At 33.0% G+C, this 19,555-nt stretch overlaps 2 protein-coding genes across 2 annotated transcripts; both read right to left on the reverse strand.

The window, feature by feature from the left end:
- Positions 1 to 2,955: 2,955 nt before the first annotated feature.
- Positions 2,956 to 5,711, reverse strand: LOC144854022 (ATP synthase subunit C lysine N-methyltransferase-like). Its single transcript, XM_078711903.1, has 3 exons — positions 5,346 to 5,711; positions 4,307 to 4,495; positions 2,956 to 3,520 (listed from the first exon to the last, which is right to left on the reverse strand). The coding sequence occupies exons 1-3, from the start codon at positions 5,601 to 5,603 to the stop codon at positions 3,359 to 3,361; spliced, it is 609 nt and encodes a 202-aa protein (XP_078568029.1). The 5' UTR covers positions 5,604 to 5,711; the 3' UTR covers positions 2,956 to 3,358.
- Positions 5,712 to 7,705: 1,994 nt separating this feature from the next.
- LOC144854547 (acid-sensing ion channel 1A-like) lies at positions 7,706 to 16,861 on the reverse strand. Its single transcript, XM_078712493.1, has 11 exons — positions 16,528 to 16,861; positions 15,791 to 15,958; positions 14,642 to 14,860; positions 14,250 to 14,359; positions 13,508 to 13,689; positions 13,111 to 13,294; positions 12,460 to 12,522; positions 11,960 to 12,131; positions 11,111 to 11,590; positions 10,658 to 10,749; positions 7,706 to 7,857 (listed from the first exon to the last, which is right to left on the reverse strand). Exons 1-11 carry the CDS (start codon positions 16,758 to 16,760, stop codon positions 7,727 to 7,729), a joined length of 2,034 nt encoding a protein of 677 aa, XP_078568619.1. The 5' UTR covers positions 16,761 to 16,861; the 3' UTR covers positions 7,706 to 7,726.
- Between the last annotated feature and the right edge of the window lie 2,694 nt (positions 16,862 to 19,555).

Raw genomic sequence — 19,555 nt, forward strand, 5'->3', positions numbered from 1 at the left:
CTAATCTTATCTAAATTATTTATAAATTATGATAAGTCAATAATACTTTGACTACATAAACTATAATTTCTGTCGTAAGTTTCATTTGCCATCGACTAAGCTTGATTTACACTGTGATCCATCAAACATCAAAGGTAAGGTTTTTTCAGTGCAATTTGTTTGGGTTAATGTTCAAAGGTGTATCGTAGGCCTATATGCCTACTCCGATTTTGCTAATTTGGAAATCTTAAATGTGAAGATACGAGATGGTCCCCAGATGAAACATTGGTGACATTAGTGTTATAATAGATAGGTTTAAGGTAGGTCTCTACGGGCCTACCAAAAACGTATTTAATTCATTCGGTTTCTTCCTTCTTGAGGGAGGTTTGGACCTATAAAGACTCCCACTGAATAACTCAAATCCATTATGAGGACAAAATATCGCCGAAATATTGTTGGTATATTTGAGGAAATAGAGATTGTGAATTGTGAACGACGATGACGTCACGTCATTAGCGAATTGGGTATTTAATTAAGTTGCACAAAAAAGATCTATATTTTTCAAACGTATACAAACAATCATAACGGATGTTGATGAAGATGATGTCGGTTTATTGGGATGCAAAACGCAATACAATCGTAGACGTCAGTTCACATTCCTCCAATTTAACCTGCTCAGAAGTGACTCTGACATTCGATAACTGCCAAATTGGTTAAAATGGGGATTTCCCTTGAATGCCCTCATAATCAGACGAGGGGTACTCCTCTGTTTGTTTAATGATTGTGTTTGTTTTGTCAACACACGGTATTTGATCTTTCTATTTTAGTTTTCTTCAAAATTAAAGTATATTTAATCAGTACCCATAATCGCTCTCAAACACAATGGCATAATTACGAGTACGGGTCGTAACTAAGACATATCAATTCCTACGTGGGCTTTCGTGATCATGTGACCTTTACCAGGGAAAAGTGTAATTTCACTCTGCTCTGCCTTTACCTTTTAAAACGAATAAGATATGTAAATAGCATTGGGTTGATAAGGAGTAAAAATTAATGTCGTAATATAATTTTTAGTTATAGTTAATTTAGACTTTGGTTATTGTTTTTATAGATGACAAGTGCAAACCTGTCTCCTGTTACCAAATGTACACAATGTGAACATGAATTTGACAGTGAGGTTCGAGTTCCAAAGGTTCAACCGTGTGGCCATACACTCTGCTCATCATGTTCTGAAAAGCTTTACGACAGCAAATGGAAACGATTGAAGTGTCCACAATGCAAAGTCACCAGTACTGTAGATGACGTCCAGAAGCTTCCGACTAACTTCAATGCACTCTCTGTCGTGGACATCAATACTGATATGATGTCTCGGAAACAATCCATGAAAGGTCTGGTTGGTAACTTTATGGCTCAACTAAGCGATCAGGCGACCAAGCTTAGCAAGATCTCTGAGAGGCAAGAGAAGTTCCATGCGAACTACTCCCAGGTGAAGGAGGAAGTAGAAACATGCTTTAGTTCTCTAATCAAAGATTTAGAAGAAAGACGTGATGCACATTTGTACGAGATGGAAGGAATTCGAATGGCAGAAATAGAGATTCTTCAAAAGCAAAAAAAACGGGTTGAAGCATTTCTTGGCTGCATCAACTCTGAACTTCAAGATCAAGAAGAAGATAAACTGTTCGATAGATTCCGTTCGGAGATGGATAACATCAAGTCGTTTGTTTCAGGCTTAGACCAGACGATCAAAACGATTTCGTTCGTGCCATCGAATAAAGGCGAAACAAGCATAGTATCCAAGCAGGTAGGGGCTTTGACGATTGGATTGGATAACGGGAAGGATCTAAAAGAATGTCATCTACCAAACGTTACAAAAAATAAAGGGAAAGTCTCTAAAGTATTCAAAGATAAATCATTTGGTTGTCTTGTTGACGTCACCGTCCTGTCCAATGACCTGCTAGCCGTAACTGATTCGAAGAAAAACTGCGTACATCTTTTGAATAAGTCTGGTAGCATTGTGACCTCTGTTGGTGATAGAGGGGTTGGAAAGGGTCAGTTTGTATCTCCTTCAGGAATTTGCCAAAACAGCTTTGGTGATATTTTGGTGGCCGATAAAGGTAACAACCGGGTTCATATCAGGTCAGTAACCGGAGAGTTCAAAGGCTTTTTTGAAAGCACCGTTAACGGCGTAAATATCTTGGATACGCCAGTGGGAATATCTTGTAACCGATTGGGAAAGGTGTTTGTCTGTAGTCAAGGGAACCATTGTGTGCAAGTATTTTCAGAAGAGGGCAAGTACTTAAGTAAAATAGGTTCCCCTGGATGTGGAGACGGGTTGTTTAAGCAACCAGAGTTCGTTGCTTCCTCATTGGATGGTCGTATATTCGTCACCGATTCCGATAATGGCCGAGTTTCTGTATTCTCACAAGACGGAAGTTTTCTCAAGCACATTCGGCATCATAAAAATACGTCCGAATTCACTCCGAGGGGAATATGCCTCAACACACAGGCAGATGTGTTTGTGTGCGGGTTAGATGCTATAGAAGTCTTCGATCAGAACGGAGAGTTTCTCTTTTCGTTCCCTGTTCTGAGATCTAAAGCAATGTTCAAAGCGCAGGCGGGTTCGATATGCGGGATCTGCATGGCTCTGGACACGGGTCTAGTCGTTGCTGGAGGAGAAGATCAAATTATTCATATTTTCTCCTAATTCACCCAGCTTTGTAATGTACATACGCTTCAATATCAATTTCATAATCATATACACGTACACAGGAGATAGTAGTATGTATGTACCGGTAGTTATAAATGACAGTTTAATCATCAGCCATCACATGATCTGTATCTGTGTAAATAATGACGATTAAAATAACTTAAATCTTTGAGTGTGCGGATTTCTATGAAGATTCCGAAAACATAATTACCTTTTCATTTATCTTATTTAAAAAAGTATCCGATCCATTTAATTCCAAGGAAATCTACTTCGTTGCCCTTAATCAAATTTAATATAATTTATCATATTATTATTATTTCTATTTTTAGTTACTGCATACATGTATAAATAAATAAATTAATAAAATGCTTTAAAACAAAACAAATTCGTTTAGTTTCCTTCCACTTTTGTTTTACTTTCCATTCAATAGATGTAAGACCCTCTTGGTCAAAATTGTGAATAAACACATGGCCATTTTCAATTACTGTATTATATTTTGAGATTAATACTGAATAAATGAAATTAAATTGTACTTGCATTGTGTATTTCGTATTTAATTTTGAATCTGGTTTATATTAAACTGTTTCAATAGACGTTTGGAAGTTGAGACTCGTCTGTGAGCCAAATAATTTTCAATTAAGTAATCAGTGAATACTCATCAGCTATCTGTTTTCAGTTTGTGTTTAGTACTTTTGTGATATCATAGAGCCACACTGAATCTATTCCTTCATCGATGGTTTGTGACGGTGTCCAACCCGTGAACGGAAAGCGACAGGCAACCACTTTTGATCCAGGAAGAAGCTCATTAGATAGTTTGCTTTCTAATTGTTCCATCTAAAATCCAAGAATTTTTATTTGTTTACACAAAAGGTAGATCTTCATTTAAATCTACATTATTTAATTCAATTCATTCACATTTATTCAGCAATATAAATATTTACATTACAGGGATTTTACAGAGACAAGTAATTGTCTGTAGTCGTAAGACCCTTTAGAACAAAACAAATATTATCACAAAGAAAAAAAATATATATATGCAAAAGAATAAATACATAAAACTAACTAATACAATTGTTTGTACACTCACACACACACCACGCATAATATATGCATATTTATGAGCGAAGCATTTTACTGTAATTCGACAAAATGTCTCTTTTAACATATTTTTTTAGTATTTTTTATTTTTTTATTTTTAACAATATCTAGGCCATGTTTACAGAGCTCGTTCAATAGTTTCGGTCCATGTATACTGATAAAATGTTGACTAGAGTTAACCTAGAGTATGGTTGTTCTATGTTACACATGTTAATTTAAAATGAATCAAGATGAAGATAAATTAATTTGGTCTGCTCCTGAGCCTTGGGAAAAGTGATTGTAGCCTAATTGTGGGTTTGAACATACAGAGATTTAATCAAGCATGTGATCAATAAGGTTCAAAATTTGTTACAAAGAAAATATTAACTAAAAAGTGTAGAGATTGAACTGGGACATGCCATACTTTTCTTAAATGTTCAATTAAAAGAAATTAAATAAACAGTAACATGTTTGTGCACTACACTTATAGTAATCTCTCCATTTTACAGTGGTTAGGATTAAAGTCACTCCTAAATATCTTACCATAGATGATACTCCAAATATTACAACATTGTCATATTGTGATAGATCAGTTCTCCATAAGTCATTCCGGTAGAAATTTGTATCGCCTTTTACTCTGTTTCTTACGGCATTTATCTTGGAATACCAGACAAGCCATGGGTTTAGTTCATAACCTGTGGCATTGTAGCCTCGTTTTGCAGCATCGATTACCTATCATCAAAGAAATATAAATAATATTTATAATAATAAAATAATTATTAATATAAATATAAATAAATATTATTTGCTGAGCCTGTAACCAACAGTCATGAATGGAATACAACAAATGAGTGTATATGTTTGTTATACATTTATAAGCGATTATTGACGTTAAATTGTTACATTTAGAAGTTAAAGTATTCAAGTAGGCCTAGAGTACTAGTTCATTCTTAATCTCATGAGATCTTAGGCTTGTTTATACAACACAAGGGATTTCATTGAAGAAATAATATTAATAATAAAATAAATATATAAATATTATTAGGATTAGATTTAGAAGCTTTAGTCTGTAACCAACAGTCCAGGAATGGAATAAAACCAATCTATTAATACTATTGATGTTTAATGTTACATTTAGAAGTATTAAAAAAAGTATTAAAGTAGGCCTATATACAGTATCTGAGACAACAATAATTTAGATTGTCTCAGACAGTACTACCATGTATAGAGCTATGTTATAGCTCCATGGTACTACCAGTAGTCATTCTTAACCTTACAACAATATCTTAGTAGGTTTGTTTATACAACACAAGGGATTTCCCCTGTAATTACTGTAACTACTTGATGTACATAGCAGTTATCTATCTTTATCGATTATATAATAATAAATATTACGTCGATTGTCATAATTTAGAGAATGACATACTGAACTCCCCTGCCTTGCACACTGTCAATAATGTCTTTTGTCTCTCAGACTCTGGTCTGGAAAAGTTGTTTTTAATAAAATAAAACCTCCACGGTACCGGGGGGGGGGGGGGTGTCTGGGGGTTATCATCAAACCAACAATATAAAGATATCTTACTATTCTTCCATCTCCACTTCCTAGGTCCACTAGTGTACCCGTTCTTCCATTAAGAACTTTAAATACATTATCAACTTGTCTGCTTGTAGCAGGCACGAAAGGTAAGCACACGCGTCGGAATGCAGGGAGCACAAACGGGGTAGCGACAGCATACAACCCGCCGACTACAACCCCGCACGCACCAGCTATAAATAAACCGAATTTTGCCTTTTTGGATGACGAAAGTACATTATTGTTAGGCTCTATTGTTTCATTCATTGATTATAACAATTTACGAACATCAAACATGCTAGGCTACCTATATTTCAGTTGTTTTAGGGCTAGCATCTGGCGAGAGTGTGAGAGGCAACATCAGAGCAGCATGGCCAAAATGTCAACATTAACAAACGCCCTCATCGCTGAAAGATCATAAGCCCAGTACAGGCTATATAAAATCATTGATAATAATACATAGGCCTACAGTATTAATTTGTCTTCATTTTCTTTATTTTCAATATCAGTATTGATGACATCATTATTCAACTCAAGTTCGTTAATTCAAATGTAAGTTATTCACTTTTTCTGACATAATTAAAAGACAAGACAAATCTCAATTTACATACATAAACTGTCAAATATAGATTTCAAAAGAGCCCGGTGTTATTGCACTTGAGTTGTGCCACAAATATATTATCTCAAGCTGATAATGATTTTCTAAATTGAATTTTGTTTTAATCGATTTTATTTTTACCATGTATCATAAATTAGGATCCGTCAATGCCAGGATTTAGGCCCTAAAAGAAAGATGGTGTTTTAATTTTTGGAGGGAACGCACCGGGCAGATTGAACTGTCACTGAAGTAAAATGGCTCCTATGAATAGCAGTATCGTTAAAAGCGTCCTTTGTATTGTTGTTTCAATCTTAAAGCTTGGTTCCCACTAGAAAACAATGCAAGCGATGGATTATTCGAACCGTTCCTTGTGATTAGTCAATTCGCTTGCGTTACGGCTTACGTCCTTGCGTTACGGCTTACGTCCTTGCGTTACGGCTTACGTCCTTGCGTTACGGCTTACGTCCTTGCGTTACGGCTTACGTCCTTGCGTTGCGTTCTAGTGGGAACCAAGCTTTTGAAATAGAAACTTCAAACGTATGACGTTAATTAGGGAACATAATATCATTTTACATTGTAATCAAAACTGATGTGCCGTTTGAGTAATATAAATCATATCCTAGGCCTACATGAATAATCAGTAATTCGACGGCAGAGATAAACGAACATATTATGTTAGACCATAAGATATGCATGCTTTATAATATGCAATTATTATAAATCGAATATTTATTCCGCGTCTTGAAAAGCAGCATGAAAATAATAGGTGTAGTGTATGAGGCGCAAAATACATGTAAATTTTAAATGTACGTAGGCCGCGCGCCGTATCACAAAATATATACACACATTACACATATACACTTTGCTGATTATGGCGCCCCATGGTTTTCATGCTAAATCTTTAGAAGATTATTAAGCAACATTTATAAAGATAAGCACACTGTGTGATTCACGATTTTTTTTAAATCAAAAAAATTAAATAAAAATAAATAAAAATAACATTTAATGGCATTCAACTCTTAAAATCGTGTGAAACATGCACTATTATTTTTTTAATTTTCATTTGATTAGTTTATTCATTTATGAGGTGTACTTTATAAAAAACATTTAGATTTATTTATTATATTAAAATTAGCAAGAATTTGAATATTGAACAGTAACAAGTATAGGGTAGAACAGTAGTTTTGGGTTTGCCGTTAAGCCTGATAATACAATGCAAAAGTACGCAAAATGGCATTGTACTTCTTTTTAATTTATGACATTACATCATTTTAATTATGTTGTTCTTTAGTCACTGAGAATAACCCATCTTATAAATCAATTACTTTCTTACTTTACAAACGTTGTTGAATATACTTTAAATGAATTAATGATCTTTTCTTCAGGTTATTATTGCTTAAAATAATATAAAGTAAGAGTACCATTATAATGGGCTTAATATAGTGTTAATATATTACAATTATATTTCTGAATGATAGATAGACATATGTATCGTATGTGTCTATCATAGAAACATTGACAAAGTCATACATGAAGCCTCAGTCATTAACAATGTGAATTATGTGTCACAGTATTTACTCTAATATCACAATACAAGATTCATGTGTTGCACATGGGACGCTGTATCTCACGATGTGTCATGATAAGGTATAACCATACTCAATACATCTTTTCGTTTAATTTCGTCCAAAATTTGGTTAACCCCACAACAAAGTAAACCTCTTTTCACTAAGTCCCGTATCTTTGATATATCTTTCACAAATAAAACCACGTTACAACAACCACATTATTCTCATACATGAGAATGGACACTCTTTTGTTTTTTTCTACGACAAGAATCGTTTAGAAACCAAAACTCCATAGCTTCTATAAATGCAAGCAGACTGGCTCCAAAAAACAATCCAAGTGTACCCCCTAGATTTCCTGTAGAGAAAGAAGAAAGAAATGATCATCGAGATTCAACGCTTAAAGATGTATTGTCCCCCAAAAACATGAAAAATAAAGATGAATAAAACCATACTTTGAATATATTATTTTGTAAGTTAATCACTTCCGTAGAAAAAAAACCCCGGAAAAATGTATGTTTTCACTTATAAAATGACAAAATAAATGGCAACCAAAAACCCATTGGCTGGCAGCTAATTTGATTATTTTTTGCTTTAAATTACAGTTTTTTAAAGATGTATTGTCCCTTGAAACACAAAAAATGAAAAAAAAAATATTCTAAATTTAAATTGGCCATATCAAAGTAATATTAAAGGTATTCACTTTAAGCCAAAAATTTGAGCCAAAAACAACAAGTTTACGTAATTAACAGGTAAATTAATTTGATTACATTTCGTCTGGAAAATCATCACAATCGAAAGTAAACAAAGATTTCAAACCACGAGTATGCATTATACATGATGCTAATTAGGATTGTTTACAACTCGTCGCGGTTGAGAAGGCATTTTCACACAGATCGCGAGGAAGTTTTATGATTATGCATACAGAGTAGCCAAACAAGCGCATTGCATTATGAGATATGTTTTGATCGAAAACTTTGACTGGAAGTCAAAGTTATTTTTTGAACAAAAAAATGTCTGTATTTCGGTTAAATAATTTTTTTTTTTTACTAATTTTTGGTGAAAGTTAATAACTATTATGATACTTCAAAATGACCCACTTTTTTCGAAATTTAAAAAAAAAAATTTTTTTTGAATTGGTCAAAGGGACAATACATCTTTAAGTAAATACATTTTTTTTCAATCTAAATTTTGGTCAAAGCGGATAACAATTAGATGACATTAAAATAGCTTATTCAACAACAAAAATGTAAGAATTGTTTTTTCAGGGGGACAATACATCTTTAAATAATTCATAATATAATACTATGAATGAACATGTTATTATCTTGATGATAATTGCACAATACTGTATTAGAATAACTAGCTCTTAATTGCATTTACGTCATTATATCAATGAAGGCAGTTTCTTAATTAAAAAACATAATCTTATTTCCTCATTTGCATAATTTAGTGTGATTGATTGTCATGATATCTCCAAAAATTTGATTTAAAAAACGATAAATTAATAATTAAGGAGCCGTTAAATCAAATCAAGTTTGACATCAGACTAGATGTCAACCGCCCCCTACTCCTCAATGTACATCAATTATGCATGGAATAATGTTAAGCCGGATTTTGATATTTATGATATATTTTAAAGCTTCCGAATCTTGTTTTAAAAAAATAAATAAATATTCAATTTACACAATACTCAAGGTGTATTTACAACTAATAGTGTATTCCCCCGAGCGAGCGGGTTAGAAACCTCATTAAACCACGATTACTACAGATAATATTGGAGTTTCATCAGGTAATAAATTCATAATAACGATGTATTAGTCACTCATTTTAACATTAAAGGTCAATTTCTGACAACAAACAAATGTCTTTATGCTGTTTACTAGGTACTTTATTGGTTGCTACAAGGAAGCGAGACATTTGATCCCACGCCTCATGCCTTTAGGTGCAGTACCTTTGCATTTATATGGAAGTAGGCTATTTAAGTAAGATATTTAATTTAATACATGTATATTTAGTTCTTGGTCTTTTAAACATGAAGTCAACTACAGTATTTCAATGTGTGCCTGTCTTGTATGGGTCTAACCTTACATTAGATGTACCTATATGCCTACTTATCGGAGTTGTTTTATCGGAGTTAATGACCCGGAGGCGATTTTGTTCGTACATAAGTTGGGGACCCTTATGTGAAAGATAGCCCAACTACTTCCTAAATATAACTAAACCTAACCCTGTAAATAATCTCTCTCACTATAAAGTAAAAAAAGAAGTTGTTCATGGGATTCGAACCCCATACATCGACATGTACAGTAAAGCCCATGTCTAATCCACTCGACTGAACAGATGGCTCGACAGAAAGCGTTTGCATTAATTGTGGTTAGCTCAATTCTTACCTTATGGATATGACTAATGAATATTCATGTTTATTTTGTGACGTTTCATGAGGGTCCCCGACTTATGTACGAAGAAATATCGCGACTCGGAGGTATATATGATAGAACACAAACTATGATTATGATTCGGATGATGAGTTAATATTAAATCAACGTACAGGTAAATCAGTGCGTATAAACACAGATCTCCTTACGGTGTACGACCTGATTATCTTCGGTCGAATTTAATCAATCAGCGTATAGATTTTCATCTAGATAAGACACTTAATTTTGTCAGTGATTAACAACAGCAACCAAGCACTCTGGGAACGAACACGAAATGTTTAATCAATGTAACTCTATTACCGCAAGTATTAAATGAAAGTTCAGTTTGTCGTTGTGTCGTAAATCACTTGATTATAATTTTGTCTATGTAATCTAAGGGACACAAGCATATATGCCTGCACATATCGCTTTTTTCTATCAATAGCAAATGCAATTTCTGAGTATATGTTTGTCTGTTACTTTGCAATGGATTATGGCAATTAATTCAGCATCTAAACAACACCAATTACTTTGCTTGCACTGCACAAAATACAAAAATGAAAGATGTTAAAATGTCAACAAAAGTACAAGATACAAAAAATAAAAGACACCTTAAAATTAGAATTAATTGTGTTCTGCGCATGGTCATGTATTTTAGCGCGACCTTTCAACTTAACAATTGTGTAATCGCGTGACGCGTAGTGGAAACGCGAAAGGTTTAATTGTTTATTTACTACATACCAAGTAAACCTGCAAGACTATATCGGGCTCTGTCAATTTGTTTGTTCATTCTCAAATCCTCATAGAACACGTCAAGTCTTGCAAATGTGTGTCTAGAATCAATTAAGAATGATTAATGAATGACGTCATGACATGAAGTGCATACAGTGAGTCTGATCCAACTTTCAGGAAAAAGAAGTTAGGCCCATATAATATTAGGTTTTCTATTTGTAAACTCCCTACAACCATAATTGCTGAAAAGCTTCACACTTTCAACGTGGAAACGAAAACATGTTGTCATCAACCTTTATTTACACACAATATGTCTAAATTTATTTTTGCGAGAAAAAAAATGTTTTTATTATGAAAATTATGAATGAGGAAAATCTATATTATAATCTAAAGCATATAATACTGTTTGAGATTAAATATTTTGTATAGTAATAGAATTAATTCCTTGAATGTTGCTCCTACCTCATATATTCTGTCGTTCTTTCTACGTCACTGCTAATTCTTTCAAGATCGTTCGCAGCCTCTTCGCTCAAAGTGCTTACATTTACGTAAATACTATCAAATAAGTTATCAAAGAACGTTTCAAAATATTTCTGCGTTCCTGAATTACTTATATTGCTGTGATTAGTAAAGTTATTCTCGAGAATACCAGTCATGGCGTTACTAACGTCTAACACGTGATCATGAGCGCGTTCCTTGACGTCATCATAAAACTTTGAGTTGACGCTTATTGTTAGGTTACAATTCCAATCCCGAACTTCAAACATTTTATCCGTGATTTCAACCTCAACAAAACCAAACACATCAACTGCAATTTTTCGTAAGTGCTTCTGCAAACTAGCTTCATTTATGTGATGTCCTTGAAAAGTTGCATTTAAAAAAGAAGGCGTGGCTTTAATGATAAATTCTCTCTTTTTTTCCGAGTTTGCAAATGTTACTTGCCTGGAGATAAAACGATAATGAGTTTTTGAAAAGATAAATGAAATTAAAAATCACATTGAAAGACAGATTAGTCAACATAGTAATATCGTACAGACATAATAAGCTGAAATAAAGCCTTATCGTATGAGAAAAAAAATACGCGTTATTTTTAAAGGAACATCGATTAAAAATTTATAATGTATAATGGGAAAGATGATTGCTCTGGTTAGCCTCCTTCACTGATTTATTTTTGTGTGGAAATTACCTAGGCTTAGAAATTAAACTGAACTTGATACTCAACGTTAGCATTTCTCATCTGCATTATTGTTTCAGGAATAAAGCTATTTAAAAAAGAATAATCTATAACTAAAAAATGTAAATTTTCAATACCGTATTTTCCAACCAAGCGCTTTTCCAAAATGTTCAAGTTTCTTAGTCATGTATAGGGTACGTGCGACGCTTAGGGATGGGAAGTTACTGGAAGATAGCGTCTTCTGAAGATCCACCATCTCACATGGCTCCGGGCAATCACAAATATGGTGTTTTTCTCGTGCAAAAGTATCTGGTAATAATCAAAAACAGTAATCGAGATAAAAACCATTATCATTATTAGATGTGAATTTACAACGGAAGGTCAGTTTTACCAATAATTATTATTTTTTAATTGAAGAATTGTTATTCAAAAGGAAGAAAAATTATCAAAATCAAAAGACGTATGGAATTTATTTTTAAAAAAGGACAAAACCATTCAATCTACCATTGCATGATCACAATCAAAAGGATCCCCATTTTTAATTTGTCGATATTTTGTCGAAAAAAGGCTAAATATATTTAAATATTATTACACTATATCAATGAAAGCATGCATGATATCTAAGTATTATTATCACCTATGTTTTTGCTGTAACAGTTCTTGTGTTGTAGTGGTAAACAAAATGGCACAGAATCTGAAACTAAGTGACAAAATACAATGAATACAGCAATATGCTGTTGCTGAAGAAATCCTGAGTGTCGTGTCGCCTCAGCTTTCTGGTCAAATTATAAACAGGAAATTTGATCTTTAATTCACATTATAAATAAGTATATCTTTCTTAAATTACATGATGTTTATAGAATGTTAATTCGTAGAAGTCTGTCTATGGTTTATAAAGTAAAACCAATTAAAACCCTTTCGTTTTTACGACGCGCCGTGCTGCTAGCGGCTATCGAGTCTAAAAGTCATTCTGCTTCTGCTTACTGAAACCGGTCAGACGATATATGTAATAATGTAACGTACTTTAGTATCAAATCAAAGTATTATCAAAACGTAATTTGCACCATTATATGGAGTAGGCCTAGGCCTAATATCTGTTTTATTAGCCAATCAAAATAGTCATTCATTGCTATTTAGTATTTAGTTAATCCAAGTGATAAATGGATGGGTGAAAATGGGAAGACATCATGCTCACATTCGATTACAATATTCTTATTTTCATTGAATTAGAAACTAATCAGTTCATATGATTATAAAAATAAATTTGGTAATTCATTGTTATTCTTACCATTTGATGAAAAGAAAATCAGACATTTGCATAATTCAGCAAAGTAATTGGTTTCACAAGTTTGAATACATTTCGATTTACTGTAATGTTCGTCCTTCGATAATGTTAAGTCATCAGGTGTCTTGCTAGTGTTATCTGTTGTAATTTCTACACAGTCACTGAATGGTGCTGGTAGTAACTTAATCTAATGGTAAATAAAATAACAAATCAACAATAATCTTCAAATACAATGTTTGTTGAGTTTAAAACTACTTAATATCACCTTTGATTTTGCTTAATTTGTTTTTCTTATTTAGGGCCTATATCCAAAATCTAAAGGTTGAAATATTTATATTTTGTGAATTAACAATGTCCAATGTCCAATGGTTCATCAGAAAAGTGAGATTGTAATACTCACAAATCTCCGTCTAAGGCCTATGGATGTGCTCATACCAACTGCAATGTCAAGACCTTCCGATGCTACGTCAGCAGTATGATCATGCGCAGTAATCGATACCCTGAATCCCACCTTTTCTCTTGGTGCAGCAACATACTGGAGATGTTCCGCATTTAAAATTAAACTTAGACCATTTGATAATCCTGAAAGAATTATTATTACTAATTACGTTATTAATTGTGCGCATGCATAAACATTGTGACGCGCTTCCACAAACGATTCGATTTGACTCTTATTTTTGGCGGATACTTTGTCCAGGCGACGACCAACAGCGCATGTGCGGGTCTAAGTTGTCGCGCAAACAGAAGGCTCCACATTGATAATTCACCGTCGTCTCAGTGTATTTCATTTCCAACTTTTATTTATTTGTACTAATCTCGTCTTTTAAATTGTATATTTTCCATTTCCATTTCATTAGCCTATATTACTTTCCAATTCAGAATTTCAAAACAAGCACGGTGATTCATTTACCACTCTCTTTGCAGTCAATGTTTTGCTTTGTTATTACAAGAACGATTTATTTATAACATATGAATAATTTAATGAGTATTATGCAGCTATCAAATATAGACGATTAAAGTTAACCAAACCGCCGTCAAAATTGCATTATGGAAATATTCTCCATTGTAATATTTACATCGTATCTTGAATATTGAATTATTTGCATCATCATGTACTATACACTCTGCATATTTCTTTTTACCTGAATTATTGACTTCCATTGGGGGAAGCCTAAATTTGTAGCAAACTCCGAAATTGGTTAAAGTCTTTTCAAAATGTTGCGGACCACATGTTTTCATATTAAACTTGCACCTAATATAGAAGTATAAAAATCGATTGTTAATATTACCTGTATCACATAAAAACATCAGTAGTAAAGGAGTACTCACAATGAGAAATGATATAATAAACAAACAAATTAATCAATCAACAATAGTAGTAATAGTAAAACTAATATTTCTAGAAGTTTTCTGAATTAATGTTCATGGAACACACAAAATCTCAAAACCTAGTAATAAATTCGATTCGATGACCTATAATTGCAACTTATCTAAGAAAGGAATCTTGTAGCAGACAAGTAAAGTATTCACTTACGACACAATCATATCCGTTTTGTCATGCCCATTCAAAGTGACAAGTTCTTTCATATCTCTTTTCCATAAATTGAAGATGTCACTTTTCTGGTTCGTGACGTCATCGTCGTCATCGTGAAGGTTTGTTAAGCCTTTATCAGGAAACAATTCCCGAATGAACTTTAACCCTTTCGTCAAAAAGTCGGCCGTACCATTAAATACAGGAACAATTTTATCTAACCTGTAAATGAATGGTCTTATTTATTTACTTTCGTGTTTTTCTTGCACTGCTGATAGGCCTATATAAGATTTTTTTTTTCTCTCTCTAAGAACTAGAAGAAGTGGATACGATAGTATTTATTGTCATTTTTACAACTAGTACAAATGAAAATTGGTTCTTGATATGTACTGTACATGCAAGTTATTATACTGTTTGATTGGATTGTAAATTAAAAAAAAAGTAAATTAGGGAAATAATCTGCGACTTGCAGCCTACTGGGCTGAATTGCGCACATATATTCATTCGTAAATAGGCCTATCATGTAATTCAGCTAATTTTGATGTTATTAAATAGATTTAAATTAAAAATCAAGAACTTTAAAGAAGAGGACATAGAAGATGTGTTAATGTTAATAACGATATTGCTACTAAGGTACCTAGGCCTACTAATGTTTAACATTTTTACAGTACATAAACATATTTAAGCAACATTAATTCATGGAAATATAATATGTATATGAGAGCATTGCATGGTTGGGATATTGAATTAAGTGATAAATACAATACGATGTGTGCTTAGTTTATGACAAAGATTCATTTTTCAATTAGTAGAAAATCGTTAGTGAAAGCAGGGAAGAGTTAAATTACAATAATTTAACTCTTCCCTGGTGGAAGTTTGATTGGTATTTTTAACTGCTTACGATTTCCATCCCAGTTCCTATTGTGTATTGTTGACTGTGTTTTTACAAGAATATGTTTTGAGCATTGAGCACTTCTCTAGGCAAAAAAGGTATTAAACAATCTCATAACTCAAATCTGGCCTTGTGTTAGTGCTGCATGCAGATGCTACCTTTTGCCTGCATATCAAATTATCATAAATTGAACCAATTGTTTAGACAATTATTATTATTATTATTTTACAAGATATGCCTTAGTAGTATAGCTTACTTACTTAAACATATTGCTGTTGCATATGGTAACCACAGGAAAAGGCATAGGAATAATGGTATCATGGCTAACTTCAGTGTATGTCGAATATGTCGTATATTCAATAATTGATTCCTTTATCTCACGTCCTAGGAAATACAGTGATACAATCAGAATCCCCAACCAAAATATCCTAATAAATAAAGATAAAATTATTTAAATATCTAAAAATCTCAAAATAAATTGATAATTATATTATTATATAACACAATTTCAATATGTTTTGTTCTAACGTTCGATACTATTTCACAATTTATACTGATTTATCTGGGAATCTTAATGTGAAATATTTAAACATTTATTTACAAACATAGGCCTTCTTTCTAATAAAACAAAAATAAACAATTTACCACATTCCTTAAAAAACATCAATTGTCTTTTTACATTTAGTTTTAAATTAAGGTGTTCATTTACTCAGCTTAGTTTATTTATTTTTATTTTTATAGGCCTATTTCATTTTTCTTGTAAATTTTAGGGTACTTCTTTATTAAGTTCATTTCAACATTGTATGTGTTTCCTTTTAATCTCGTTATCAACCTATATTACTGATTTTTAAAAATATTGTATCGATGATGAATAGAAGTATTTGATTTGATTTGAACGTTGAAACATATTATCTCTTCCATTTTAACGTCGTTTGCCTTTCCTTCTTATTCTAGATTCTAGATCTAGACCCTACTTGCTAATACTTTTACATCCTACCTTCTAGGCCAATTATTAGCCTGTGTCAGGTTCCTAACTCCATGAAGCGTTGTTTCCTGTCCAAACTTTTCTAATCGCATCTGCAGTTTTTCAGGTTTTGTTCTTTTTTTCTCAATAGAATCAAAGAACATTTTCCTTCGCAAAAATCCATATCCGCCAGATTTTCTCTGGAAAGGATAATTCTTCGTATGAGTTTCTGGAATCATTTCAGTCATCTTGTTTGCCTGAACCATACATTGAACATACTTATATCATGCTAAATGTATTCCTCTTCTAATAACAAACATTTTCGAATTCCACTCTCAGCAGTGCGATACGAAATGATAATGCTCTTCATATACCTACATAAAAGTAATACTACTCAACAAGTCGGCTGTTTTCATTACCTTTCCGTTCTTATCTTGGTATATTGATTCCGATTGATGTGACATGAAATCAGACGATACGATTGACCTTAGGCAGAAGAAAAGGTTCGGACAATTGCGCACACTAATCTACAAGATGACAGTGGGCGTACTTCGATCGCTCAGTATTCATCAATTTATTAACTCAATCTCCGATATTTTCCAGAGTGTATTCTTCAGTGAAATTCCCAATTGCAATTATCTCTAGCTTTTGTGTACTGTATATCGATAACTGATGAATAAAGTCAATTGTATATTCTACACTTCGTAGAACATGCAATCAGCGCAATTCAAGGATACCATGATCATTGTCTTTTTGTCGGCCGATGGTGCAGATCTTACTACAACTGATTGTTTCTCTGTTCACGTCACTATGAATCCTGGCTGTGGATCGGTACAAAGTTATCATGTGCGCATTGTAGTAAATGACAGAAATGTTAATAATCAAACATGATTTTAATATTTGTACAATCCATAAAACAATTACAATAATCCCCTACGATAATTATGGTAATTTTAAAATTTCAACTTTCCATATACGACTTCAAAGTTTTAGGTGAATTTTCTGTACATATATCGGCTTCATGCCTAGGCCTAGTACGGCGGCGGATTAGTCCAATTTCAAAGTTGGTCTGACATCGGCATCTTTTACAAAATGTTTTATATTTGATCTTATCTCAGCCCCCATTAACCACATACAAGAACCAACGGAGACAATTTGTTAATTTGTTTAATACATGTTTATTCTGGACGGTGTGGCCACATATGCCAACTACCATAAACTTTTATTCATAATAGCTTTCACACCAGTCCCAACCTATTTCGCTTAGGCCTACATTCCCAGTTTCCTGGACTTTCTGCAATCTCACTCCTGAGGACGACCAAAGCATATTGATCGAAACGTCGAGAAACACAACAGTTCTTTACGTGGTGTACCGCAAACTGTATACAGTATTACATTTTATTACAATACAATTAATATCTTGCATGAAACGGATATTTCAAAATACAGCATAATGTGGTACGGTAGAATAATAATCTTCTAATGTTAAAGATTAACAAAAGTAAAATTTAACAGTGTGGCGTGTTTACCACGAATGACTAACAGTACCATCTTCCCCACTGCACCTGCACAAACTAATTTGCATAACAAGGCACGGCACACCAATTTTCTTCTAAACACGTAACGAATAGATTGAATTTTTTGCATTGCAATTGAGGGCGCTAAACATAAAATTGACGAGATCAAATGATGGTGATAGCCAAAAAAAATAATAAAAGATGTTAAATGTGCTCTCCCTGCCTCAGCACTAAGGCCCTGCCACAGCCTTTTGGGGTCGTTTCCAGCACATCACCTGATGCATTGATGTTGTTGCCTCATGATGTGTGGTGGAAAGGGGGACGTATAATTCTGTGAACCCCAAACACAGTAGCTCGCATAGCTTTAACTCTATTCCACCGACCAGCGTGTGAATCGAACGCATGACATTCGTGTATTAAACTCAGTCGCCTGAGCTAACCGGTCATCTTGGTTTTAACAAGGTTAATATGCCTATTTATGACGTAATTGCGTATAATGAAGCGCAGCACGTATAGACTATTTCCAGCTTTGCAGTCATGTAATTTGTGGCGTGACGGGTAATGCTCTGTTTTGAGTAGATCTCATGTTACTAAACTTTGGTTCAAATCTATTTGGATTTATTTTTGTTATTGTAAAATGTAAAATAAATTTCGTTTTTCTTTTATTTTGAAAGAGAGTTATTTAGGTTTGAAAAAATAAAACAAAATCAGAAAACAGGGTCTGCTTGTTACTAAATAATAATTGTCGATGTTCATATTTTCCGGCCTAATTGAAACTATAATAATATTAGTTATTTATTTGTAAAGGTCGGGACGGTTGAATCAGTGCTTCAAATAAAAACGCACACTTACTCAATGTATTGGAATATATGACATTATTTATTGTTATTACAGTAGTAGTCCATGGGCCAGGTCCAGTTTTTTGCGAAAGCAGTATCAAATTGGTGGCAAATGCTACCATACATTTTTGGAAAGCTTAATATGTCTACTTTTCAGAAATCCATGATAGCAATGCCAATTGTACAGCTTAATAGTCATTTTTTAGGATTATATAACACCGCCTACGGAAAATATGCAACACAAAATTTTGGGGTAGGGGGTAACATTTTTGCTAATAACTTGGGATTGAGTGAACATATTTGCATTTTCTTTGTGTCAGTATGTAGTGTATAGACTGCTTAAGCATAATATATTTTTATAAGTAAATCCAACAATTATTGACGCCATTAGAGGTCAGAAGGTCACTGAACTTTTATAAAAAATGAATTTTTTTCTAATATTAACTTATAACTTTCAGTTTTTAACAAAAAAAATACAATAGATGTTATGCAAACTGATGTTTTCATGAACATATAGACCCAATAAACAAGAAAATTGAAGTTAAAGATTACCAAAATATGAATATACTGTGTATTATGAAGAAATTTGTTGTTTTTAGTAATTTGTAATCGTTTACAATTATGGGGTAGGGGGTAACATTTTTGCGAATAATTTACAATTTAGTTAACAGATTTGCATTTTCTTGCTATCAGTATGTAGTGTAT

This window comes from Antedon bifida, chromosome 10 (assembly GCF_963402885.1).
Source record: "Antedon bifida chromosome 10, ecAntBifi1.1, whole genome shotgun sequence".
In the NCBI taxonomy this organism is placed as follows: Eukaryota; Metazoa; Echinodermata; class Crinoidea; order Comatulida; family Antedonidae; genus Antedon; species Antedon bifida.